Source organism: Hirundo rustica, chromosome 13 (assembly GCF_015227805.2).
Source record: "Hirundo rustica isolate bHirRus1 chromosome 13, bHirRus1.pri.v3, whole genome shotgun sequence".
NCBI lineage: Eukaryota > Metazoa > Chordata > Aves > Passeriformes > Hirundinidae > Hirundo > Hirundo rustica.
The window spans coordinates 19,056,953-19,082,497 of NC_053462.1; the positions used below are offsets into that span (position 1 = coordinate 19,056,953).

Genomic DNA, 25,545 nt, shown 5'->3' on the forward strand with positions numbered 1-25,545 from the left:
CATCATTTTGTCACATTTGCTGATGTGGGTGATATTTCTGACGGGCTCATTGGCACAGCAGACAGGTCATGGCTTTCCCTTGAATCCTGCAGGCTTGCCAGGGAGTAGCTTATTGATTAGAAATTGTTTCCGTGGTTATTGTGGGGGAAAAATAAAGGGATTTATCCCTGTGGCCGGCGGAGGCAGATCCTGTGCTGCTCCGGGTTCCTTCAGTGCCGTTCTTATCGTGACAAAATAAATTCCGCTTCTGGGTAGAGATCTCATTTCTTTTGAGATTTAACATGACACTAAACTCATTTTCTGCTGTTTCCAGTTGCTGTGTTTGATGGGAAAAGCTGCTGGAAAAAAGCTCGGGGATCTTTGCAAACTCAGCCCCTGCTCGTGATGTGACCGTTGTTGTGTCGCTCACACTTGGGCAGGGGGGTTGCAATTAAAAATTAGGGGGAAAAAATTGAAAGTTGGTGTTTTCCCTTGAGGTTTGCCTGCAGGTTGCAACCTATAGTTGGTTCTTTGCTTGCCCTGGAAGGAATCTTCCAGCTCCCACTGGGCTTTAGGGAAAAATTCCTCACAAGGAGGAGAGAAAATGGTTGGTTTGAGCAAATTGAAGGAGAGAGAATTGCTTTGTTTGCCATCTAAGCTATTTATTAAGGCTTTATTAGCTCTTGATTAAGAATCTGGTGCATTTTCTCTTAGGCTGGGTTTGTTTTCTTTCTGTGTTGAGTAGAAATTCATCACATTCTGTGTACAAAGTTTATAGCATTAAATATTGGGGTGGGCAGTGGTTTCTTCCATCAAGAGCCCAAAGCACTGACATTTCTCCTTGGTTTTCTTTCCCTTGGGAAGAACCAATCAGGTAATGTGGATTTCTTTTCAAAAGTTCCCCTTTTTTTCCTTAAAAACACAAAACAGCTGCTTCTGATGCTCCCAGTTTTTAATTTGCTTTCCTGTCTGGGGTGGGGACAGAGATGCTGAGGAGCTGGCAGATCCCCCAAAGCCCTATTCCAGTTTTCCCTGGTATTGATTTTGATTTTCTGGGACACGAGGGATGCACTCTCCGCAGTCCTTCACGAGTTTTTCTGCCTTTGCTGGAGGTTTCCCACTCCACCTCTCTCATTTATTCCCCAAAATATCCCAGATTTTGGGCACACCACCCCTGAGGGCTGCTCAGAGTGGAGGGGACAAAGTTCTGCCGAAGGATTTGGATCCCGTGGGGCTCTTCAGGGCTTTCAGTCTCTGGGGGTGTGGTTTATAGCCAAGGATAATGAAATATTTGACACAACTGTGCCAGCCTTGCCTAGGAGCTGTTGGTTGTGATGGATGCAGGGGCTTGGAGTGGTGGATTCTGGTGGGAATGTGGAGGGAGAGACAGAAATTTCTGTTCCCCAGTGGGAGTTTTCCAGGCAGGCAGTGGTGGAGTCGCTGTCCTTTCCTTGGTGACGGTGTCAGACCGAGCTCTGTGTCACCGGGAGAACTTCCCACCAGGAGATGATCCCTGGGAACGTCCAAGGCCAGGCTGGAGCGCCCTGGGACAGTGGGAATTGGGTGGGATTTGAGGTCCCTTCCCACCCAAATCATCCCAGGATGCTGTGTTTGCCCTCCCAGAGGAGCAGGGGAGATCCCCCAAAACCCAGCTTTTGGTGTTGAGCATCCCCTGGGCACTGCCAAAGCCATCCCTGGCACTGGGGAGCTGGTTGGAGCTGGTTTTTAGGAATTTTCCTGCCATCCTGGCAGATTTTAGGTGCATTCCCTGAAATGTGCCCGATGCTGAGGAACCTTTGGGGTTCTGCTGTTTTTCTCTGCCCGGTTCTACAGTGGTTGGTTTGGCTGCTTCACTTCTGGAGGCGCCACCAAAATCTGGGGGATGACCCTGGAGATGAGACTTGGAGAGGGAATATTGCTTTAATCCCCTCATGGACATCCATGGATTGACTAAAACTCCGGTTTTCCTCGTGCTGTGCTCGTTCTCCCGCGGGATTTTTGTAGCTCATCCCTCGGAACCTCCATAAAGGTATTAAAATGGGGATTTCACGGCGCTGACTGCAACCAAAAGGATCGGTTCCACCTTCCAATCCCACAGAACATCCGAGAACATCCCTTTCCCCCTCCACGCCCCGGGGAAGGGGTAATTACTGCGCCAGCTCCGGCCTCGCTTGAAGCGTTGGCCGTTAATTAAACGGCGGCGGAGGTGTAGGGTTGTCTTTTGGTGTAACCAAAGCTCCCGCTCCAACTCCATTAATCACTTTACAGTTATTGTGCTGGGGAAGGGACAGGGACAGCCGAGATGCTGGATCAGCCCGGAGTAAACCAATTCCTGCCCTCCTGGCATCCCCGAGGCCGCGGCCCGGGGCTGCCCGCTCCTTTGTGATCCGGTCCCCAGCGATAATTAAATGTTCAATGGCTGCTGTCAGCGCTCTGTAAACCAACCCCGGGATCTGCCCTCTGCTGGAAACCGAACCCAGACGTCCACGGATGAGTTGGCGTGCGTCATAATTAAATAATCGAGCCCGGCCTCTTAATTCGCTCGGAAACGGGAGATGTGTGCCATGGAAAAAGGGATCGGCTTTCCTGACGAGCTAATTAACCTGTCCACCGTGCTCCCTGTTAAGGCAGCAGGTGTGGAGCATCTTTTCCCAACCTCCTCATCCCTTTTTTCCTGCTCATCTTAATCCCAGGATGTTGTCCCAGTGTTGATTCATCCCCAGAGCTCGTGGATTCATGGATTCAGCTCCTGCTCTAGCAAAATTCCCATGGATAATCTCATTTTCTACACTGATTTTTTTCCCCTCTGCCTTGTTAAACTCTTTTTTTTTTTACCCTGAAAGTTTGTGCCGTTCTGTTACATAAATGTTCATCCAGGAGTTACTAAATGAAGTTTTGAGGAATTTCCAAGCCTTTTTCAGAATTTAGGGGGAAAAGGGATCGGCTTTCCTGGCGAGCTAATTAACCTGTCCACCGTGCTCCCTGTTAAGCCAGCAGACGTGGAGCATCTTTTCCCGACCTCCTCATCCCTTTTTTCCTGCTCATCTTAATCCCAGGGTGTTTTCCCCCTGTTGATTCATCCCCAGAGCTCGTGGATTCATGGATTCAGCTCTACCAGAATTCCCATGGATAATCTCATTTTCTACATTGGTTTTTGTCCCCTAAACTCTGTTTTTTTCCCCCTAAAATCTGGTGCCGCTCTGTTACATAAATGTTCATCCAGGGGGTTTCAGATTAAGCTGAAGTTTTGAGGAATTTCCAAGCCTTTTTCAGAACTTAGGGGAAAAGGGATTGGCTTTCCTGACGAGCTAATTAACCTGTCCACCGTGCTCCCTGTTAAGCCAGCAGACGTGGAGCATCTTTTCCTGACCTCCTCATCCCTTATTTTCCTGCTCATCTTAATCCCAGGGTGTTTTCCCCGTGTTGATTCATCCCCAGAGCTTGTGGATTCATGGATTCAGCTCCTGCTCTAGCAAAATTCCCATGGATAATCTCATTTTCTGCATTGATTATTTTTCCCCCTAAACTCTGCTTTCCCCCCCCCTAAAATCTGATGCCACTCTGTCACATAAATGTTCATCCAGGAGTTATTAAATGAAGTTTTGAGGAATTTCCAAGCCTTTTTCAGAAATTAGGGGAAAAAGGGATCAGCTTTCCTGACGAGCTAATTAACCTGTCCACCGTGCTCCCTGTTAAGGCAGCAGGCGTGGAGCATCTTTTCCTGACCTCCTCATCCCTTTTTTCCTGCTCATCTTAATCCCAGGGTGTTTTCCCCCTGTTGATTCATCCCCAGAGCTCGTGGATTCATGGATTCAGCTCTACCAGAATTCCCATGGATAATCTCATTTTCTACATTGGTTTTTGTCCCCTAAACTCTGGTTTTTTCCCCCTAAAATCTGGTGCCACTCTGTTACATAAATGTTCATCCAGGGGGTTTCAGATTAAGCTGAAGTTTTGAGGAATTTCCAAGCCTTTTTCAGAATTTGGGGGAAAAAGGGATCGGCTTTCCTGACGAGCTAATTAACCTGTCCCCCGTGCTCCCTGTTAAGGCAGCAGACGTGGAGCATCTTTTCCTGACCTCCTCATCCCTTATTTTCCTGCTCATCTTAATCCTGGGATGTTGTCCCAGTGTTGATTCATCCCCAGAGCTTGTGGATTCATGGATTCAGCTCCTGCTCTAGCAAAATTCCCATGGATAATCTCATTTTCTACACTGATTTTTTTCTCCCCTAAACTCTGGTTTTTCCCCCCTAAAATCTGGTGCCACTCTGTTACATAAATGTTCATCCAGGGGGGTTCAGATTGAGCTGAAGTTTTGAGGAATTTCCAAGCCTTTTTCAGAAATTAGGGGAAAAAGGGACCAGCTTTCCTGACGAGCTAATTAGCCTGTCCCCCGTGCTCCCTGTTAAGGCAGCAGACGTGGAGCATCTTTTCCTGACCTCCTCATCCCTTTTTTCCTGCTCATCTTAATCCCAGGGTGTTTTCCCCCTGTTGATTCATGGATTCAGCTCTACCAAAATTCCCATGGATAATCTCGTTTTCTACACTGATTTTTTTTCCCCCTAAACTCTGGTTTTTTTCCCCCCTAAAATCTGGTGCCACTCCGTTACATAAATGTTTGCCCAGGAGTTATTAAATGGAGTTTTTAGGAATTTCCAAGCCATTACCAGAAATTAGGGGAGTGCTCAGGGTTATAAATAAGATTAAACATCATTTTCGCCCTGTCAGTGGGTGATTGTACATGCAAAAAAAAAAAAAAAACCAAAAAAACCAAACTATTAAAGCTTTTCTTCTTCAGGAATAATTGCTGGAGGTACAGAGAGGTAAAATATTAGAATTCTCTGAAGTTAGTGCCACGTCCCTGACGGTGCTGCCATAAATCAGGGGGAGACAGTAAAACCAGTGAAGAGGAAAACCTTTAATGGTTTTGTTTTTATGCAAAAAAAATCGCATTTTGTGGCAGGTTTTTTTTTTAATCTTCCTTTATTTCCTCACGTGCTCGTGGTTAGAAATATTCAAGTCGTTGTTAAATAGCCAATTGTGGGTGTTCCTCCTCAGAAATTAAGATAAACTGCCATCAAAATACCCTGGAAAATTATTTGGGGTGCATGCCAACATCAGCAGTAATTCTTTCCGTCTTTATGTGCACCCTCTATTCATAAAATAAATGCAGAAATTGAATTTTGCTGCTGTTTTCTGTGGGCCCTGAAGTTCTGAGGAAGAATTTTAATTCCGTTTAATTGGCGTGGCTGCTGGTCTCTGTAAGGACTGGCAGGTTGGTGAGATAATCCTGATTTTCCATGAAAATTCTGGATAATGGTGATAATCTGCATTAATTCCGTTGAAAGAAAGGGGGAAAATTGATAAATTTAAGGTTGTACTCAAAGATTTAAGGTTGGACTTAATTTTGGAGGTCCTTTTCCAACCTAAATGATTCTGTTAAATTCCCATTTATAGTTTATTTTTCTGCTGTATCAAAGCCTTCAGTGTGTGTATTTTATATCAAAAATTAGGATACAGTCCCTGATAAATCAAAAATATATTTTTGATCCCTTGTTTTCCTCAATTTTCCTTTAGAAATGCTGGATAAAATTGTCTTTATGTAAAACCTACGAGGTAAAATTCATTTTCCCGTGAATTGAGTGTGTTTATATTGCACATCCTCGCAGAGGGAATTCGATATCATCTCAAATTATTGAATTTTTTCCTCACCCAGGGCTTACCATGTCCGTAGTGGAAAAATCCTGGCAGTGAAGGTAAGAAATTCCAGAAATTTTCTTTTCTTTTTTTTTCCCCCAATTTTCCCTGCCCTTGCTTTCCTTCCCTCTGATCTTTGGCTCTCAATTTGATTTATTGCATTAATTTATTCATTTACAAGAAAATTATTTCTTTATTTATTCATTTATTTACTTACAGGAAAACCCCAGCCTGTGAATTTAGTAATTCCCAGTGAGTTCAGATTCCCAAAATTCAGGATTTTCCCCCAGGGAATTGCTTGAAAATCCCAGATTTTGATATTTCCATGGATGTTTCCAAGGGCTCCTTGTTTGGATCAAACCTGGAGTTTGTAGAATTCTGTGGTCAGGAAAATCCCAATTTTCTCTGAAATTCACTTGAAACAGGGATAAAATAATGGCAGCAGTGTGGCAGCTCTTGGGTGCAAATTGTTAATTAAATTAGGCCTGTAAATAAAATTATTAATAGCTCATCTGCACAGAAATAAGCCAAAAAAAGTGATTTTTTCACTGTATCAGATTTTTCTCAATTTGAGCATTTGGTCAGTGGAGAGTTGGAAAAACAAATCGCTGCATTCCTGCAATTCCGGTTAGTTGGTGATCAGAAAAAAGGTGAATTTTAAAATGTAGCTCATGGAATAATTGCTTGAAAATCTGGGAAAATCAGTGGATTTTTTTTAGTTATTTTTCCCATCTAATCCTTAAATTCTGGGATAATTGGGACAAACTGAAAGAATGGGAGTGGAGCAATGGTGGAAGCTGAGTGCCTAAAGCAGGACTGGAGTGAAATGAAATTTCAAAATAGAAGGTTGTACAAGATTTCAGTGGAATAATTTCAAAATAAAAGGTTGCACAAGATTTCAATGAAATCATTTCAAAATAAAAGGTTGTACAAGATTTCAATGGAATAATTGCTTGAAAATCTGGGAAAATAAATGGATTTTTTAGTTGTTTTTCTCATCTAATCCTTAAATTCTGGGATAATTGGGACAAACTGAAAGAATGGGAGAGGAGCAATGGTGGAAGCTGAGTGCTTAAAGTAGGATTGGAGTGAAATGAAATTTCAAAATAAAAGGTACAAGATTTCAATGGAATCATTTCAAAATAAAAGGTTGTACAAGATTTCAGTGAAATCATTTAAAAATAAAAGGCTGTACAAGATTTCAATGACATATTTCTATTTATTGGGCAAAAGCTGTGTGGTTTGACGTCAGGTTTGGGCTCAGGTTGTGGCTCCAGCCGTGTAGAATTTATTGAAAGGAGTTTTTGCCCAAGTTTTTGGGGATTTTCCCTGTGGATTACAGAAATCCCTTCATCCCAGCAGAGGGGGGAAAAAAAAAACCTGCTTTTGGTTTTCCTGTGAATTGCAGGGAAGGAAATTCTTCGTGCTGGATTTGAAAACTTGAAAAAGTTTTGGGAATATGTTATGTTTCCTGTTTTAGGGGGAAAATCTTGACATCTGAGCCCCAGCCCTATCATGGAAAAGCAAGAGTTCTGCTTTTTTTTTCATTTTAATGATAATGTATAGATTTAATTGGACAAAATAACTCAAAACCTGTTGATTAAAACACTTCCAGCTGGTGGATAATCAACCCAATGCTGATAACCCATAACATAATCCCTCAGTGATGCACCAAATTCTGTATTTTGTATAACCTTCACCTCCTGAGGGCTTAATTCCTTTTTCCAAGGTAACTTTTTCCTATTTAAATGGAAAAAATCTTGAAATCTGAGCCCCAGACCTTTCATGGAAAAGCAGAGTTCTACATTTTGGGATTTCTTTTAATGATAATATACAGATTTAACTGCAGAAGATAACCCAAAACCTGTTGATTAAAACACTTCCAGCTGGTAAATAATCAACCCAATGGTAATAATCCATAACATAATCCCTCAGTGATGCACCAAATTCTGTATTTTATGTAACCTTCACCTCCAGAGGGCTTAATCCCTTTTTCCAGGGTAACTTTTTCCAATCTGAAGGGGGAAATCCAAGTGAAAATTGGCTTTTTCCCCTTCTCCCAGCTGGCATTTCAATGGAGCATTTGATCATTAATCCCTTGGGCACTGCCCACAGCCCCCCAGATTCCTTGGAGCTGTACGTGGTGTAAAAGACAAAGGTGTCAGCGCAGATTAAAGCAGGGAATTAAAGCAGAATATCAGAATTTGACCTGTGATTTTTGCTCTGCTTCCCTTTAGTGCCGCTGCAGCAAATGGAGAGAGTCATCCCTGACAGCCCGTGATGAATTGCTGCGGGTTTTTTTCTGTTTATTCTGGATATTTTAATGGGCTCTCACTAATTCAAATTGAGCAGGGAGTAAATTATAATTCAGTCACTCAGCTGCTTGGATTTCAGCTGGCAGCTCAGGTTTGTTTGTCCTGGAGGGGAGCAGAGGAGATGGGCTCAGGTGGATTCCTCTCTCCAAAAGTTCCTTTTCCCTGGGCCTCAGTGTGGCTCCAAAATCGCTGTCATTTGGGCAAAAACTTCACTGGGAAGATGCAGCTCCATAAGGAAGGTCAGGGGACTTCCCAGAGGACTTCCATGTCATTGAAATTTATTTTTTAAATGCCCTTCTGGTCCAATATCCTTCCCCATTTCACCCAGTTTGACCCTGGATCCATCCTGTCCAACCCTGGGGCAATTTCAGGGAAATAATGATTTGTGCTGCCAAGTTTGTTACAGAGGGGTTGATTTAGGAAATAAAAACCCAATTATTTCATGTTCCACCTCCTTTTGTCAGCTGTGGAAGTTGCCCAAGGGGGTTTGGGATCCCCATCCCCGGGCTGTCCCAAGGCCAGGCTGGACAGGGCTTGGAGCACCTGGCTTAGAGGATGGTGGAATGAAATCCCTTCGATCCCTTTCCCACCCAAACCACTCCAGGATTTCAGGGATTTACACCCAGATATTTATGCACAGCTTCGTCCTCTGCAGCTCTGAGGAGATTTTTTGGGTTTGTTTTTTTTTTTGTTTTGTTTTATCCCAGTTCCAGCCCGTTCTGGAAACTCTCACCTCACGAATCCCTGGAAGTTTGGTTTTTTTTTTTACCCGCACAAAATAGACTTGGAAATTTCATACAAAAGGAGATGATAAATGCAGGTTAAGGTGGGATGTAAATATTTTTTTTTTCTTCCTCTTTCTGTGCTGTAAATAAATAAGGTTCCTCCAGCCCTGACATCAGGTGGGGTCACACAAACCACGCATTTCCAGGTGGAAGAAAACATAAAATAATTCTGCAGAGAAGATGAGGCTGATCTCCCCTCATTCATTTTGGGGTGAAATAATCTTGTAACTCCTCTGTCTGTGCCCTTCCCGTGGTGTCCTGACCACCTGGAAGTGCAGAAACTCCGCTTTCCCTGGTCATTATCCTCATTATTGGGATGTCTGTAATTAGGGTTAATGCAAACGAGCCCCAGAGCTTTCCTCGTCCCAGCCCTGGGTTTTGGGATGTCAGGGATATTTTTGATCCCGGGGTCACAGAGATTCCTCCCTGGCATCAGAGCTGAGGTAAAATGGGATCTGGTGGGATCCCAACAGATGAATTCCTGAGGTTTCCACGCTGGGAAAAAAATGGCAGTGAATATTGTTGGCAAATGATTATTGATCTGGACAAGTGTGTTAAAGGTTTCTTGGCAGCCCTGTGTTCCACTTACGATTTAGTTCAGTGACAGCTTTTATAAATAACCCCGGAGGCAGCCCTGGGAAGAGGCAGCTTATTGGTTTTTCCTGGAGACAGATTTTGGTGCTGTGTTTGGGAATGGGCTCCCTGTGTCCTGTTCTGTGCTCTCTGCACTATTCCTGCAGTGTTTTCTCCAGCTGATTCTGGAAACTCACGAAATTTTTCCTTCCCTTTAGCTTAAAGTATTAAATTGTTGTGTTAAATTAAGTTGAAGTGTTGGGTGGGGGCAGGCTGGGCCTGGCTCAAAGCGCTGAGTCCGGTTTGGTTTGTAAAGCTGAGCTTAGTAATGGAGTTTTCAAGGAATTGTGGCGAAGAATTCCCGGTTAAATTTGATTTTTGGTGCCTCGTTTAAGGGGGTTTGCCCTGGAAATCCTGGAAATGTATAACTCCAGGAAGTGCAGCCCACTTTGGTCCTGCTGGGGAGTTGGGATGGTGAGAAAATTTCCTTCCTGTTAAAATATTCTTTCCACCTGTTCCTCTGGTTCTGGTTATCCCACAATGATCATTAGTCCGTGGATCTTCAGGATTTTTATTTTGAATAATTCACTTCCCTTTTACTTGAACTCTGTGCATTTTTGTGTTTCAGGTCATACCCTTGGATATAACACTGGAACTCCAGAAGCAGATCATGTCAGAGTTAGAAATCCTTTACAAGGTATGTGGATTTTACCGCTGGAATTCTTCTTGCTTCAGTTTCCTTGGAGCAGATTTTAAAACAGCCTCGTGGCTTTTTTTTTTCCCTCTCTTTCCCCAGTGTGACTCCTCGTATATCATAGGATTTTATGGTGCTTTTTTTGTAGAAAACAGGATTTCATTGTGTACAGAGTTCATGGATGGTGAGTAGTGAATCCAGTTTGCTTTTGATTGTTAAGTAATTAAATGAGGATTTTTTAATTATTATTTTTATTTCTAGAGTGAAATGCAATGGTAAGACTCGAAGATGTGGAGTATTAATAATATTGCGGGTAGTTAAAAAAAAAAAACCAAAACCAGAGCAGGTTGGGGTTGGGAGATATTCTGCATTTTCCCTGCGTGGAACTTGCCTTACTTTTATGGAAAATGTAAACAGAAGAGAAATAAAGGCAGCCTTAATTTGTGGTTTGATATTTGAGCCTCCCGTGCAATCTGTCCTCGCTGACAAAACAGCTGTTCCTCACTTGTAGTGTTTTGATAGCCAAAACAGCTTTTCCTTTCAAGGAATCTATTAACCCAATGTCCTGGGTGTTTGCAGTGGAAATCGTCTCTTAATTACCAGGCAAGGAGTTATTTTCCAGCCCAGCTGTTTCCCGGCTCGCTGCCGAGTTCCTTTTCTTGTCCCCTCTTGTTCCTCCCCACGCGACTCCTCGGCCCAAAAACCGTCCCCGAGCCCACGCTGCGGAGCCGTGCCTCGGGATTTGGGGCCCTCCCGGAGGAGAGGCCGGGAGGATCCCGGGGGGCAGCGTTTGGGCGCCCGTCGCGGCGCGTCTCGCGCTCTTCCCGACGTTCCCCGTGGGGCCGGAGCGCGCTCCTCCCGCCGGGATTCCCGTGGGAGCCGCCTTTTTCCATCCCTGCCAGCTCGGCCGCCAAGGTTCCCTAGGTTGGGGACCGAGATGTGAAAGATCTCCCGAATAATTCGCTTTGTGCAGGGGAAAAAAAAATAAAAAAAATCCCCAAATCCCTTAAACATCGTTGAGCGGCTTCTTCCTTTCTGGTGGGTGAAGCCCTTTAGGGTTTGTGGTGCATTTTGTTTTCTCCCAGTTAAAATCATGTCATTATTGGTATTTCTCCCTTTATACACTAATGATGGCTGCACCCCGTTTCTGGTGTTCTCTCAGATTTCTATGGTTGAAAAAGATACTTTATTCAAGATTTTACTTCAAAAAAACCCCAAAACCCACCAGTTAAATTCTTCCTTTCTGGTGGGTAAAGCCCTTTAGAGTTTATGGTATATTTTTGTTTTCTCGCTGTTAAAGTCATGTTATTATTGTTATTTCTCCCTTTATGCACTTCTCCCTCCCTCCTAATGATGGCTGCACCCCGTTTCTGGTGTTCTCTCAGATTTCTATGGTAGAAAAAGATACTTTATTCAAGATTTTACTTCAAAAAAAAGCCCAAAGCCCACCAGTTAAATTCTTCCTTTCTGGTGGGTAAAGCCCTTTTAGGGTTTATGGTGCATTTTGTTTTCTCCCAGTTAAAGTCATGTCATTATTGTTATTTCTCCCTTTATACACTAATGACGGCTGCACCCCGTTTCTGGTGTTCTGTCAGATTTCTCTGGTTGAAGATATTTTATTCAAGGTTTTACTACAAAAAAAAAAAAACTCGAAGCCCACCAGTTAAATTCTTTCTTTCTGGTGGGTAAAGCCCTTTAGAGTTTATGGTATATTTTTGTTTTCTTGCTGTTAAAGTCATGTTATTATTGTTATTTCTCCCTTTATACACTAATGATGGCTGCACCCCATTTCTGGTGTTCTCTCAGATTTCTATGGTTGAAAAAGGTATTTTATTCAAGATTTTACTTCAGAAAAACCCCAAAACTCACCAGTTAAATTCTTCCTTTCTGGTGGGTGAAGCCCTTTAGAGTTTATGGTGTATTTTTGTTTTCTCCCAGTTAAAGTCATGTTATTATTGTTATTTCTCCCTTTATACACTTATGATGGCTGTACCCTGTCTCTGGTGTTCTCTCAGATTCTCTGGTTGAAAAAGATACTTTATTCAAGGTTTTTCTGCAAAAAACCCCAAAGCCCACCTTTTAAATTCTTCCTTTCTGGTGGGTAAAGCCCTTTTAGGGTTTATGGTGCATTTTGTTTTCTCCCAGTTAAAGTCATGTTATTATTGTTATTTCTCCCTTTGTACACTAATGATGGCTGCACCCCGTTTCTGGTGTTCTGTCAGATTTCTCTGGTTGAAGATATTTTATTCAAGGTTTTACTGCAAAAAAAAAAAAAAAACCTCGAAGCCCACCAGTTAAATTCTTTCTTTCTGGTGGGTAAAGCCCTTTAGAGTTTATGGTATATTTTTGTTTTCTCGCTGTTAAAGTCATGTTATTATTGTTATTTCTCCCTTTATACACTAATGATGGCTGCACCCCATTTCTGGTGTTCTCTCAGATTTCTATGGTTGAAAAAAGTATTTTATTCAAGGTTTTTCTGCAAAAAAACCCCCAAAGCCCACCAGTTAAATTCTTCCTTTCTGGTAGGTGAAGCCCTTTAGGGTTTATGGTGTATTTTGTTTTCTCCCAGTTAAAATCATGTTATTATTGTTATTTCTCCCTTTATACACTTCTCCCAGTGATGGCTGCACCCCATTTCCACTTTTTTTTTCTCAGATCTCTGGTTGAAAAAGGATTTTATTCAAGGTTTTATTTTTAAAAAACAAATTATGTCAGGAGGAAATTACTTCAGTCATGGCGATAAAATGGCTTTTTATACCCATTTAAATAGCTATTTATACCCATTTAAATGGCTATTTATACCCATTTAATTGGTTATTTATATCCCTTTAATCATGGATATGAATATATTGGATGCCACAGAATGGTAGCACCAGCTTTTGGGGACAGGAGTTGGGATACTTTGGACTTTAAAATCTGTGTTTGGGGATGATTTTGTTACGCCCAAGACATTTTCCCCACGCAGTTTAGAGTTCTTTAATGTTGATGTTCTGTGACTGGGAGGTTTTCTAACAGTTCTTGAAATCTGCTTTTTTGGAATGATTTTGTTATCCCCAAGACATTTTCCCCACGCAGTTTGGAGTTCTTTAATGTCAGTATTCTGTGACTGGGAGGATTTTGGGATACTTTGGACCTTGAAATCTGCTTTTTTGGGATGATTTTGTTGTTCCCAAGACATTTTCCCCACACAGTTTGGAGTTCTTTAATGTCAATATTCTGTGGCTGGGAGGTTTTTGGGATACTTTGGACCTTGAAATCTGCTTTTTTGGGATGATTTTGTTGTTCCCAAGACATTTTCCCCACGCAGTTTGGAGTTCTTTAATGTCAATATTCTGTGACTGGGAGGTTTTTGGGATACTTTGGACCTTGAAATCTGCTTTTTTGGGATGATTTTGTTGTTCCCAAGACATTTTCCCCACGCAGTTTGGAGTTCTTCCATGTCGATATCCTGTGACTGGGAGTTTCTGCCATTTCCTTGCCGCTGTTTTCCGAGCGCTAACGCCACACTCAGAAATCGGGAGCGTGGTAAGAGAGAGCCCCGAGTGCCGCTCCGTGTGTTTGTGCGGAGTTTGGCGGGTTTTTGAGGGGCAGTTATTTCTGCCACAGCTGCAGCTTTATCACTGGTGCTGGTTTTTTTATTAATAACCAAGGCCTAGAAGACCTCTGGGGGCTCAGATCTGGGGCAGGCTTTGACGTGGCCCGTGCTGTTTGTCCCTGCAGGGGGTTCTCTGGATGTTTATAGGAAAATTCCAGAACACGTCCTCGGAAGGATAGCGGTGGCTGTGAGTACTCTCATTGCTTTTTATCTCTTCTTTTTTTTTTTTTTTGGATTGTGGGTGTAGAAAATCTGTGATTTGGGTGGGGGAGGGTCCTTCCTCGCTCCTGCTCCTCCAAACCATCCCCTGTGCTCAGGGACTCTGGGATTCAGGAAAGCTTCCTTTGGAATGTCCAGCACAGCCCCTGGAGGTTCGTGGGATGCTGACAGGGGTGGGAATTCTCTGCTTTGAGGAAAAGCTGGGATTGTCCAGCCTGGAGAGGAGAAGGCTCCAGGGAGAGCTCAGAGCCCCGGGCAGGGCCTGGAGGAGCTCCAGGAGAGCTGGAGAGGGACTGGGGACAAGGGCTGGAGGGACAGGACACAGGGAATGGCTTCAGAGTGGAAAGGGGAGATTTGGGTGGGATATTGGGCAGGAATTCCTGCCTGGGAGGGTGGGCAGGGGCTGGGCTGGAATTCCCAGAGAAGCTGTGGCTGCCCCTGGATCCCTGGAATGCCCAAGGCCAGGTTGGACACTGGGGCTTGGAGCAGCCTGGGATGGTGTAAGGAATCCCCATCCATGGCAGGGGTGGCACTGGATGAGCTTTAAGGTCCCTCCCAACCCAAACCATTCCAGGATTCTGATACACAAATCTGTTCAAAGGGATGGGATAAATTGAGTGGGATAAGGGAAAAAAAAAGAATTTGCTGGAAGTCTGCGTGGTCACATCCATTACTATCGGAGTTTCTTCCCATCAGGATGGGGCAGTGCTTTTAACCACCTTTATTAATTTCAGTATTTATTTAATCAGCCTTTCAGCCCTCCTGCTCTCCGTGGTTCTTTCAGGAGCCCTGCTGGGGATCCTCTGTCTCAGCGTGTGATTTCCATCCTGGCTGTCCTGATTTCCATCCTGACTCTCCTTACTCTCTCCAGGGGCACTCCCTTGCTTTTCCCTGCCAGCTTGGAGGATTAAGTTGGTTCCTGGCCCCAAAATGCAGGTGCAGAGGAGATTTTCTGTGTTCTCCTCAAGGCTGGTGAGGAGGATGAAGTTCCTCCCTTGGCACAAGCCGGAGCTGGGCGCGGGCTGGTCTCTCACCCCTTCACTCCTGGGCAGCCCCAGGGAAGGGTTAATTGGGGTCCTTTTTGGGGTGGTGAGTCGGGGCTGTCAGAAGAACCCTCAGATCTCCTGGGTTTGCTCTTGAGGTGCTGTCAGTGGGATCCTTAAAGCTCATCCTCGGGGTTCTGCAGCCTTCAGCTGCTAAAAATCCGCTGGCCACGACTGAAAACTCAAATTACAGGCCAACAGAAAATTTAAAAGTTTGAAAAAAAATCATCCACTGGCTGTGATTGAAAACTCAAATTACAGGCCAACAGAAAATTTAAAAGTTTTAAAAAAAAAAAATCTGCTGGCCACGATTGAAAACTCAAATTACAGGCCAACAGAAAGTTTAAAAGTTAAAAAAAAAAAAATCTGCTGGCCACGATTGAAAACTCAAATTACAGGCCAACAGAAAATTGAAAAGTTTAAAAAAAAAAAAATCCGCTGGCCACGATTGAAAACTCAAATTACAGGCCAACAGAAAATTTAAGAGTTTTTTAAAAAATATCCGTCTTTCCCCGCAGCTGAGCACAGGGTAACGACCAATGTCTCAGTGGATCTCACCAGGGAGGGAGAATCTGCACAACAATTGCCAAATATAAGGAATACTTTGATAACTTAAGCAGTTTAAAGCATAACAAAGTTATTCTATCATGTGCCATTTAATTAAGTGCTGGCTTTTCACATTCATTATACATCAAGCTGACAATTTAAATCCTTTAATCCAGCGCAGGCAGCTATTTAGTCTCTGTTCATTGTAATTCACAGCTCTCCTTTCCTCTTAATTCGTGTGGCCTGCCCAGGGTGATGAAGATCCCTCTCTGATGCTGTTTCCTCCGAGCAGCTTCAAATCTGCTCGTTGTGCGCCTGGCTGTTGTGTTCCTGGTGGAATTCGAGTGCTTTTCACCTCCCTTCGGAGGGAAAGCCTTTCACCTCCCCTCCCCTCTGGAGCAGCGAGTGGGGAGCTGCTCCCAGTTCCCCATTTTCCCGGTGCTGATGAGGATGGTTTGATAACCCTGGCGTGGGATTCCAGCGTTCCCTCGGCTGTTCCTTCCTTCTCCTTTTCCCTCGCTCGCTCCTGGTGTGGGTTGGATCCATCCCCACCTTGGTTTTGGCTCTCTCCCATCCTCCCCTTGGCGTTCCACAGGTGTTCTCCAATTTTCCTCTCTTCCCTGATGCTTTTATGTCTCCATATCTGGATTTTATTTTATTTTATTCATTTATTCTTTTCTTTTTTTTTTTTTGGTTCCCCTCGGAGTCATTTTGTTCCTGATCAGTCAGCCTGTGAGCCTGACTCCCTGACATGGATATTTCACTTTTCCTAGTTATTTTATTTCCTGCTTGTGATCCTGGCTCCCTGACATGGATATTTCACTTTTCCTAGTTATTTTATTTCCTGCTTGTGATCCTGGCTCCCTGACATGGATATTTCACTTTTCCTAGTTATTTTATTTACTATTTGTGATCCTGACTCCCTGACATGGATATTTCACTTCTCCTCATTATTTTATTTCCTATTTGTGATCCTGGCTCCCTGACATGGATGTTTCACTTTTCCTAGTTATTTTATTTACTATTTGTGATCCTGGCTCCCTGACATGGATATTTCACTTTTCCTAGTTATTTTATTTACTATTTGTGATCCTGGCTCCCTGACATGGATATTTCACTTTTCCTAGTTATTTTATTTACTATTTGTGATCCTGGCTCCCTGACATGGATATTTCACTTTTCCTAGTTATTTTATTTACTATTTGTGATCCTGGCGCCCTGACATGGATATCTCACTTTTCTTTGATATTTTATTTATTTCCTGCTTGTGAGCCTGATATGGCTATTTCACTTTTCCTAGTTATTTTATTTCCTGCTTGTAAGCCTGACTCCCTTACATTTCCCTTTTCCTGGATATTTTATTTATTTCCTGTTTCTGATCCTGACTCCGTGACATGGGTATTTCACTTCTCCTCATTATTTTATTTCCTATTTGTGATCCTGGCTCCCTGACATGGATATTTCACTTTTCCTAGTTATTTTATTTACTATTTGTGATCCTGACTCCCTGACATGGATATTTCACTTCTCCTAGTTATTTTATTTACTATTTGTGATCCTGACTCCCTGACATGGATATTTCACTTTTCCTAGTTATTTTATTTCCTGCTTGTGATCCTGGCTCCCTGACATGGATATTTCACTTCTCCTAGTTATTTTATTTACTGTTTGTGATCCTGGCTCCCTGACATGGATGTTTCACTTTTCCTGGGTGTTTTATTTCCTGCTCTCAGAGCAGAAGGTGGGCACTGAGGCTGAACCAGCAGCTCCTCTGCTCTGGTGCCGATTTTTGGCGCAGTGGAGTTGTTGGAAGGAGGCAGCAGAAGCCTTTTGTTTTCCCTGGAATTTCTCCGTGGCACGGGAATGGCTCCTTTGAGCCTCCCCACGTTGTGTCTGAGGTGGCAGCAGAGCCTTTTTGGGGGGATTACACCCTAATCCCCCTGAGCACTTTGGGATCACCCAAATCCTGGGATTGCTGCAAGGAGGAGAGGGCCAGACCAAAGCTGCAGCTCACACAGATGGATTCTGTAGACAAAACCTGCAGCTTCCATATTTTTTTTTTCCCCCCAGTCTTGGTTTATTTTTCCCTTCCCCGTGTCCAGAGTCATTTGTCTTTTATTCTCCCAGGACACGTCCAGTGCCTGGATCCGTGGAAGCTGCCTGATAATCTGTGCCACCTGCACCTCTGTTTGTTGGAATTTGTGCTTGTGTTTGTGGAAGTTTTGAGGTGGAACCATTTCCAGAGGAGAAGGATTCCCTGCATCCCAGCGCTCCTCTGGCTCCAGCTTTGGGATTTCTGGGCTTGGACTCATTGATCTGGGAGGGCTTTTCCAACCTAAATGGTTCTAAAAGGGCGCCGCTGGGTTTGGCTTCCTCATCTTCTCAGCCAGACTTTTCATGGATGTGGAGCTGCTGGAGCAATTCCAGAGCTGCTCAGGGCTGGAGCCAGGCTGGGAGAGCTGGGAATGTTCCCCTGGAGAAGGGAAGGACCCAGGCAGAGCTCCGAGCCCCTGGCAGGGCCTGGGGAGAGCTGGAGAGGGGCTGGGGACAAGGGACGGAGGGACAGGACACAGGGAATGGATTCCTGTCTGACCTGGCCTTGGACATTCCAGGGATCCAGGGACAGCCACAGCTGCTCTGGGAATTCCAGCCCAGCCCTCAACACCCTCCCAGGCAGGAATTCCTTCCCAAGATCCCGTCCAAATCTCCCCTTTCCCACTCTGAAGCCATTCCCTGTGTGCTGTCCCTCCAGCCCTTGGGAATTGTCTCTCTCCAGCTCTGGTTTTGGTTCCTTCAGGCGCTGGAAGGCCACAGTTGGCTCACCAATCCCAATCCTCAATTCTCAGCTTTCCCCCTGGAGCTGTGGAGGGATCTCTGCCCTCACCCTCAAACCCATCCCTGTGGGAGGCACCAGCAGCGGGAGGAGGAAATCTCTCCCAGTCCCTCCCGTTTCTATCCCTGAGGAAGCCTGGAGCGTTGTTTAGAGGAAAAGCGGAGTTTGGGCCGCCGTGGCCGCTCCTGGTGGGGTGCTGCTCCTCCCTGAGCCGGCCTGGGGGTGTCAGACCCTCTCTCCCCTCGGCTCCCCGCGTTGGTTTCCCTCCCGTGGCGGCGGTGACATTGTGCTCGGCGCTGGGAGCGCCGCTCCCGCTGAAAGGATGCGCACTTGAACTGTCAGCGCGGCCCCTGATTGACAGCAGGTGGAAGCACTTTTTGTGTCAAGGCTTTGTCAAGGCATTGTTGTAAAAGCTCCTCTGCTGAATGCCAATAATTCCTGCCCCGGCTCCTTCCCGTCAAAAGATTCTCGCCGCCGCTTTTAGAATAGTGTTTAATGCTGGAGAGTCTTTCCCCTAATAGGCAAATGGAAGGGGAGTGAATAACGAGGTGAGTCCATTTGGGGGGGCTCCTGTGAGCAGGTTTACAGCCCAGGAGAAAGGGGAAAACTCCTTTTTTTTTTTTTTATTTTTATTCCTTTGTACACGCAGAGAAGCTGAAGGGAGAGTTTGGTTAATCCCTCGCTGCTTACCCAGCCCGCGTTCCATGATAAAGGTGTTTAGGAACTCACAGCTGTTGATTTGTTTCATGGGAAATGTTTCCTTTTTTTTTTTTTTTTTTTTTAATGCTTCCTTTAAACTAAATAATTTCCCACAGTTTTAAAGATTTTTCAATGCTCTAAATACGTTTTTAATAATCAAAGAGTTTCCTGTTCTGAAAATCCCTTTGGCCATTGGCGGAAGCTCGAAGTGTTTGCACCTCCTTGATTTATTTTTGCATTTATACTGTATTCTTTTAATTATTGCTGTTATTATTGTTGTCACAAAACGCTGTAAATACGATTTCCATTCGCTTTTCATGAGCCACAGAATCGTAGAAGGATTAAGGCTGGAAAAAAAACCCTTTAAGATCATCAAATCCAAGTTTTTTAAAAGGCTTGAGGTGAACAAGCCCCACCTCTGGGCAGGCAGAATGTGACCAAAGCTTTTGTTAAAGGGAAAAACCATCCGAGGCCAGGAGCTGGTTGGGTTTGGAGTGAGTTTAAGGGAGGAATTATCTCCTGGAACAATTTAATTTGGGATCCACCGGCGTTATTTGCTTTACGAGAAGATTCTGATTCCGCCTACATCACTTTTCTTACAGAATCAATGTTAAGGTTTGAAAGAGTTTCTAATCCAAGACGAAGGCAGAAAATTACTGTGCTCTCTGCTTTCACTCTCGATCATTTTTAGCGCTTCTGCTTGATGACTGAACGTAAATAATTTCATTTTGGGCTACTCAGAGCGCAACAAAACGTAATTGTCTTGACTGCAGAACTCACCCAACTTGAGCAGTGTCAGAAATGCTGCATTGTTCTGGAGATCCGTGAGGAAAACGTCCTGGAAACGGAATTAAATTCCACCTCAGAGCTGGAGAGGGTTTAAAGGAGCCAGCTGGGCTGGGCTGGGCTGGGAGGGGCAGCAGTGGCCGAGATGTCTTGGTTGGATTTCGTGCAGGAGTAACTGGTTTGGGAGCTTGGCTTCAGCACCTTTGGTGGTGGAAGGAGCAGATTTTGGAGCCTGCCCAGGTTTAGGAGCTGTATTTAATTTAGGAATTGTGGTTTAGGAGTTTTATTTACTTTCAGGAATTGTGTTTTAGGAGTTGTATTTCTTTTCAGGAATTGTGTTTTAGGAGTTGTATTTCTTTTCAGGAATTGTGTTTTAGGAGCTGTATTTCCTTTCAGGAATTGTGTTTTAGGAGCTGTAATTTCCCTGCTGTGAGATGCAGGAGGGTTTGTGTTCGGTCCAAGATGAGAGGAGAATGAGGGAATTTTGACAGCTCAGGAAGAAAAGTTCCACGTTTGCACTGAGAAAATAAAAAGCCTGGAAAGCAAAGGAAGAGGCAGAGGATGCAGCAAATGGAAAGAAAGGGAAGGGAGGATGAAGTGGGAGAGGTTATGGAGAGATTTTCTTGTTTTCTGCCCTTTCTCAAGAAGACAAATCCTTGCATCCTTTGGCCTTGGTGATTTTTAACAGCCCAGCAAGGACGGGTGAATTAAAAATCCACTGAGATGCCTGAAGGGATTCAGTGTGAGCTCAACTGACTTCAGCTTACGGGTCCTGGCAAGAAATTAATTTGTGTATTATTAATTTGTGAATTAATACAGGACCTGCTGCAGGTTTTTAGCAGGGGCTCACCTGGGAGGGAGGTGGGGTCTCCTCTTTTCGTGGTCTGATCTCCCACCCCAGCTGAAATGTGGAATTTTTCCTATCAGAAATCCCTAAAACCTGACTTTTAATTTTTTTTTTTTCTTTTACCTAAAGGTTGTGAAAGGCCTGACCTATTTATGGAGTCTGAAGATTTTACACAGAGGTGAGTAGCAGATGTTTTCTGCTTTGCAATGAAATTTTAACAGCAATTTCTACAAAGACAACTTGACCAAGCAAAACATCTGCTTTGAGTCCAGTGGGGTAGTGCAGGATGAATCTTACTCATTAACCTTGCACACTTTCTTGTAAAATATTTTTTTATTGCTCTTTTATTGCCCTCCCTCCTCCCCTGACCAGAAAAGGACTGAGGAGAGAAATGAATTTTACAGGGATTTAGAAGCTTGGGGCTGCAAGCAGGTGCCCTGTGGAAAAATCAGCGTGGAAATGAGATGTTTGACTGGTACTGGGGACAGAAAATAGACAAGGAATTTTCTTTTCCAAGGAGATTTCAGAATTTCAAGGATTTTCAGGAGTCTCATGTGACAACCACAAGTGTCGCTGGAGGCTCAGATCTTTAAAAATCACGGCTCTGCCATGGTCAGGGACACTTAAGGCTTTAAACCTGCCTGGACATAAGTCACTCTGGGGTTTTGCAGTTTATTCTCTTGCCTGCAGCTAATTTGGGGCGTTCTTCTTGAACTTCTCATTTATTCCTTGCTTTTTCCTGTTAAATTTTATTTAAAACATGCCTGCTTGGAAAAATTAATTCAGATCCACCAAAACTTTAAAAAAAAAAAAAAAACCAATCAGTGTGGAAAATGCTGTTTAAAGAACAAGAGAAACCCATTCCTCCTACACCAAACTTCCCAAAAAAATAGAAAAAAAAAAGAAAAAAGGAGAAACTCATTCCATTTTCAGTGTTCCCAAGGTGTCTGGAAGGAGCTGCTCTGGTCCCTGACGTTGCTGGGTAATTCCCACATCTGTTCCCTCCTCCTGGGGCACAGCTGGGCCTGCAGTAACCCAGGGCTCTCCTGAGGGAAAGAGCATCTCCGTGGATTTTTAATTCACCCGTCCTTGTTGGGCTGTTAAAAATCACCAAGGCCAAAGGGTCAAGGATTTGTCTTCTTGAGAAAACAAGAAAATCTCTCCATAACCTCTCCCACTTCATCCTCCCTTCCCTTTCTTTCCATTTGCTGCATCCTCTGCCTCTTCCTTTGCTTTCCAGGCTTTTTATTTTCTCAATGCAAACGTGGAACTTTTCTTCCTGAGCTGTCAAAATTCCCTCGTTCTCCTCTTATCTTGGACCGAACACAAACCCTCCTGCATCTCACAGCAGGGAAATTACAGCTCCTAAAACACAATTCCTTGGAGCGAATAGAGCTCCTAAACCTGGGCAGATGTTAAATGAATGTTAAATTCCAGGGCAGAGAGGTGAGACCCTCTGTCCCTGATTGCCATTCCCTGTTGGAATTCCCATTCCCTGTTGGAATTCCCATTCCCTGTGGGGGAAATCCTGATTTTGGAGGGGCTGGGAAGTCAGGGGGGGCCCTGGCGAGGTGAAGGGTCAGCACCAAATCCTGGGATGGTTTGGGGTTGAAAAGGACCTTAAATCCCAACTCATCCCATTCCATGGGACACCTCCCACTGCGCCAGGCTCCAGCCTGGCCTTGGATATTGCAGGGATCCTCTGGGAATTCCAGCCCAGCCCTCACAGGCCAGGACATGGCTCCGGCTCCTCCTGTCCCAAGGGATGGCTCTGACTGGGAGCAAGAGGAACCTGCAGAGATCCAGTTGGGACCTGGTTTTTATGGAATGCCAGGGTTATTAAGGCTGGAAAAGCCCTCTGAGCCCATCCAGCCAGTCCCCAGCACGGCCTGGGGACACTGCCCCATGTCCCCAGGTGCCACATCCACTGGGCTTTGAAACCCCTCCAGGGATGGGAGCTGCTGTGGCAGGCCTGGAAAATCTTTTCCTGTGAGGAAATCTTCCCGAAAACCCAACTTTGACCCTCCCCTGGCACAGCCTGAGGCCCTTCCAAGGGCTGGATTTGACCCTGGGCTGGATGAAAAGAGCAGGAATTAACCCAGAGCAGAGCCAGGTGATGGAGCTGGGCTCATTTCAGCCCAGAGCAGAGGCAGGTGATGGAGCTGGGCTCATTTCAGCCCAGAGCAGAGGCAGGTGATGGAGCTGGGCTCATTTCAGCCCAGAGCAGAGGCAGGTGATGGAGCTGGGGTAATTTCAGCCCAGAGCAGGGGCAGGTGATGGAGCTGGGGTAATTTCAGCCCAGAGCAGGGGCAGGTGATGGAGCTGGGCTCATTTCAGCCCAGAGCAGGGGCAGGTGATGGAGCTGGGCTCATTTCAGCCCAGAGCAGAGGCAGGTGATGGAGCTGGGCTCATTTCAGCCCAGAGCAGAGGCAGGTGATGGAGCTGGGCTCATTTCAGCCCAGAGCAGGGGCAGGTGATGGAGCTGGGCTCATTTCAGCCCAGAGCAGAGGCAGGTGATGGAGCTGGGCTCATTTCAGCCCAGAGCAGGGGCAGGTGATGGAGCTGGGCTCATTTCAGCCCAGAGCAGGGGCAGGTGATGGAGCTGGGCTCATTTCAGCCCAGAGCAGGGGCAGGTGATGGAGCTGGGCTCATTTCAGCCCAGAGCAGAGGAGGTGATGGAGCTGGGCTCATTTCAGCCCAGAGCAGAGGAGGTGATGGAGCTGGGCTCATTTCAGCCCAGAGCAGGGGCAGGTGATGGAGCTGGGCTCATTTCAGCCCAGAGCAGAGGCAGGTGATGGAGCTGGGCTCATTTCTGGGGTGGTTTGAACAACCCCCCTGCTCTCCTGGCTGCTGCCAGGGGCAGGGATTGATCAGCTCCATCCCTCCCTGCAAGAGCAGGAGCAGTCCTGGGCTGGAGCTGCCACAGGAATTGGCAGAACAGGAAAGAGAAGGCAGCAGGAACATCCCTGGCTGGGTGTGGCACTGAATAGCCTTCACACCACGCTTTTCTGACACCCAAAAAGAAAAATTCTTCGAATTTTTAAATGTTTTTTAAATTTTTTCTGGCCACCTTCTGATTGTGATTTGGAGAGAGCATAAATGCTGTGACTTTTTTTTGTTGTGCTGCTGTACTTTTGGAGGCTGGTTGAGATTTTTGCTGTGCCAGTAGAACAAAATCTCCCCTCCTGCCTGGGTTTCCTTGCCTCGATCGAGGAGCAGCTCCGGGATTTTGATGGATGACGTCTGGTCCTCGCTGTGGTCTGAAGAAAAGCTCAGGCACTGATTTTTCATCACTCTTCTGATTTTTCTGGCCTTGCTCCGTTGCTGGCTGGACCCAGCACTGCAGAATGCCACGGAGGGCACTGTGAGCATTCCAGGTGCAGCAGCTTCCACAAGAATTGTGTTGTTTTACCCAGAAAATGGGAATTTCTGTGTCTTCAGAGCAGGGGTGGGATAGCAGGCAGGTGATCATTTCTCCGGGTGATGTCCTTCAACTCTCTCCTGGTTTCGATGCTCAAAGGTGAAAGAGGGAATTTTGACTCCTGAATTTCCTGCTGTCTCACCCAGGGCAGAGCAGGAGTCAGGAATTTCCAGGGAAGGGGCTGAAGCAGTCCCAGGGCAGAGCTCGGGTGCCTGGAGCGGGGAATTAAAGCCGAGGAAACAAACAATGAGCAAGTCTTTTACTGCAGATCAGACATCTCAGCAAATATTACAGCTTCACTTCAAAACAAACCTCACAACTAATGAGGTGATAGCCGTGCATATTAATAAAGCCCGAGCTGGAGTCATCGCACCCACTTCAAACATAAACATAAGATTAACACCTCCGCCGCTTCCTTGGAAGATGTGAGAATGTCCCAATGATAAGTGTGCTCTTTTCCCCAGAGGATAAGAAGTAGAAATGGAAGGGTAATGAGAAATTAACTTAGATTTAAAACAGAATTAGCAATTAAACAAGTCTAATCATGTACAAAGTCAAAGTTTGTCTAAAGACAAACCAAAATCTGTTAAGTTCAAGAATAACTATAGACCGTGTGCATTTAATCTGCTGCGTTTTGCTTTGTTCACACCTGCTTATTAAAGGAGGTGCAGGAAATCAATGTTACCCACTTGTGTTTAATTGTACCGAGCTGGATTGCTGTGCTTGGCTCTGGGGCTGTTTATATAGATGACATATATTTATGTATTTATGTGTTTATTTCATGGTTTGGGTGCCTGGTTGGGATTTAAACTGAAGTTCTGGAGGTGTTGCTGGTTTGAAGTGAGGGAGAATGGAGGATGTGGAGATCTGCTCGGTGGCAGGAGGAGGTTTGGGCATCGCTCAGGCCATCCCCTTTTCCCCCAGGATGTCAGAAATCCGAGAATATTCCGTTCCTCTTTGTTCTGGGAGGGACAGGCCCTGGAGGAGCGTTCCCATCTTCTCACCAGTGGCTCTTTGCTGAGGATTTCACCAGAGATGTCCAGAGCTGCGGATTTGGCTCTTCCCCCCTCTCCTATTTTGTCTCTGGGGATATAATCAGCATTAGGGCCACCTAATGAAGCGCAGACACAAATCCCGGGCTGTTTGTGGATTTATCAACCTGGGCTAGTGGAAGCTGGCTCTGCCCATGGCAGGGGGGCACAGGATGAGCTTTAAGATCCCCTCCCACCCGAGCCAGCCCAGGATTCTGTGTTTCCATACTCTTATTTATGTCTCTATCTATAGACAAACACAGGCTTGCCCACTCACGGACCACTTAAGGCTTATTTAAAAAAAAAAAAAAAAAATTAATCCTGGCCTCTGCCAAACCACGCTGCTGCCTTCCTTGAACCCGGCCTGTTGCTGTTTGCTGTTTTTAAAAGCCAGGAGAAGTCAAGAGCCAGCTTTTAAAGCATCTCAGGGCTTTTTTTTTCCTTTTTTTTTTTCCCCTCTCTCTCCCTCACACAATCGTGAA

The 25,545-nt window shown here is 45.0% G+C and overlaps 1 protein-coding gene across 4 annotated transcripts in view; it reads left to right on the plus strand.

The window, feature by feature from the left end:
• Window positions 1-25,545, plus strand: part of MAP2K5 (mitogen-activated protein kinase kinase 5) — a 133,772-nt gene that overhangs the window by 42,778 nt on the left and 65,449 nt on the right. For all 4 annotated transcript variants that reach the window (XM_040077340.2, XM_040077342.2, XM_040077343.2 and 1 more), the window contains exons 9-13: window positions 5,696-5,735; window positions 9,978-10,046; window positions 10,146-10,227; window positions 13,764-13,825; window positions 20,741-20,789. In XM_040077340.2, the coding sequence (XP_039933274.1) occupies window positions 5,696-5,735; window positions 9,978-10,046; window positions 10,146-10,227; window positions 13,764-13,825; window positions 20,741-20,789 (302 nt within the window). The remainder of the gene's footprint in view (window positions 1-5,695; window positions 5,736-9,977; window positions 10,047-10,145; window positions 10,228-13,763; window positions 13,826-20,740; window positions 20,790-25,545) is intronic.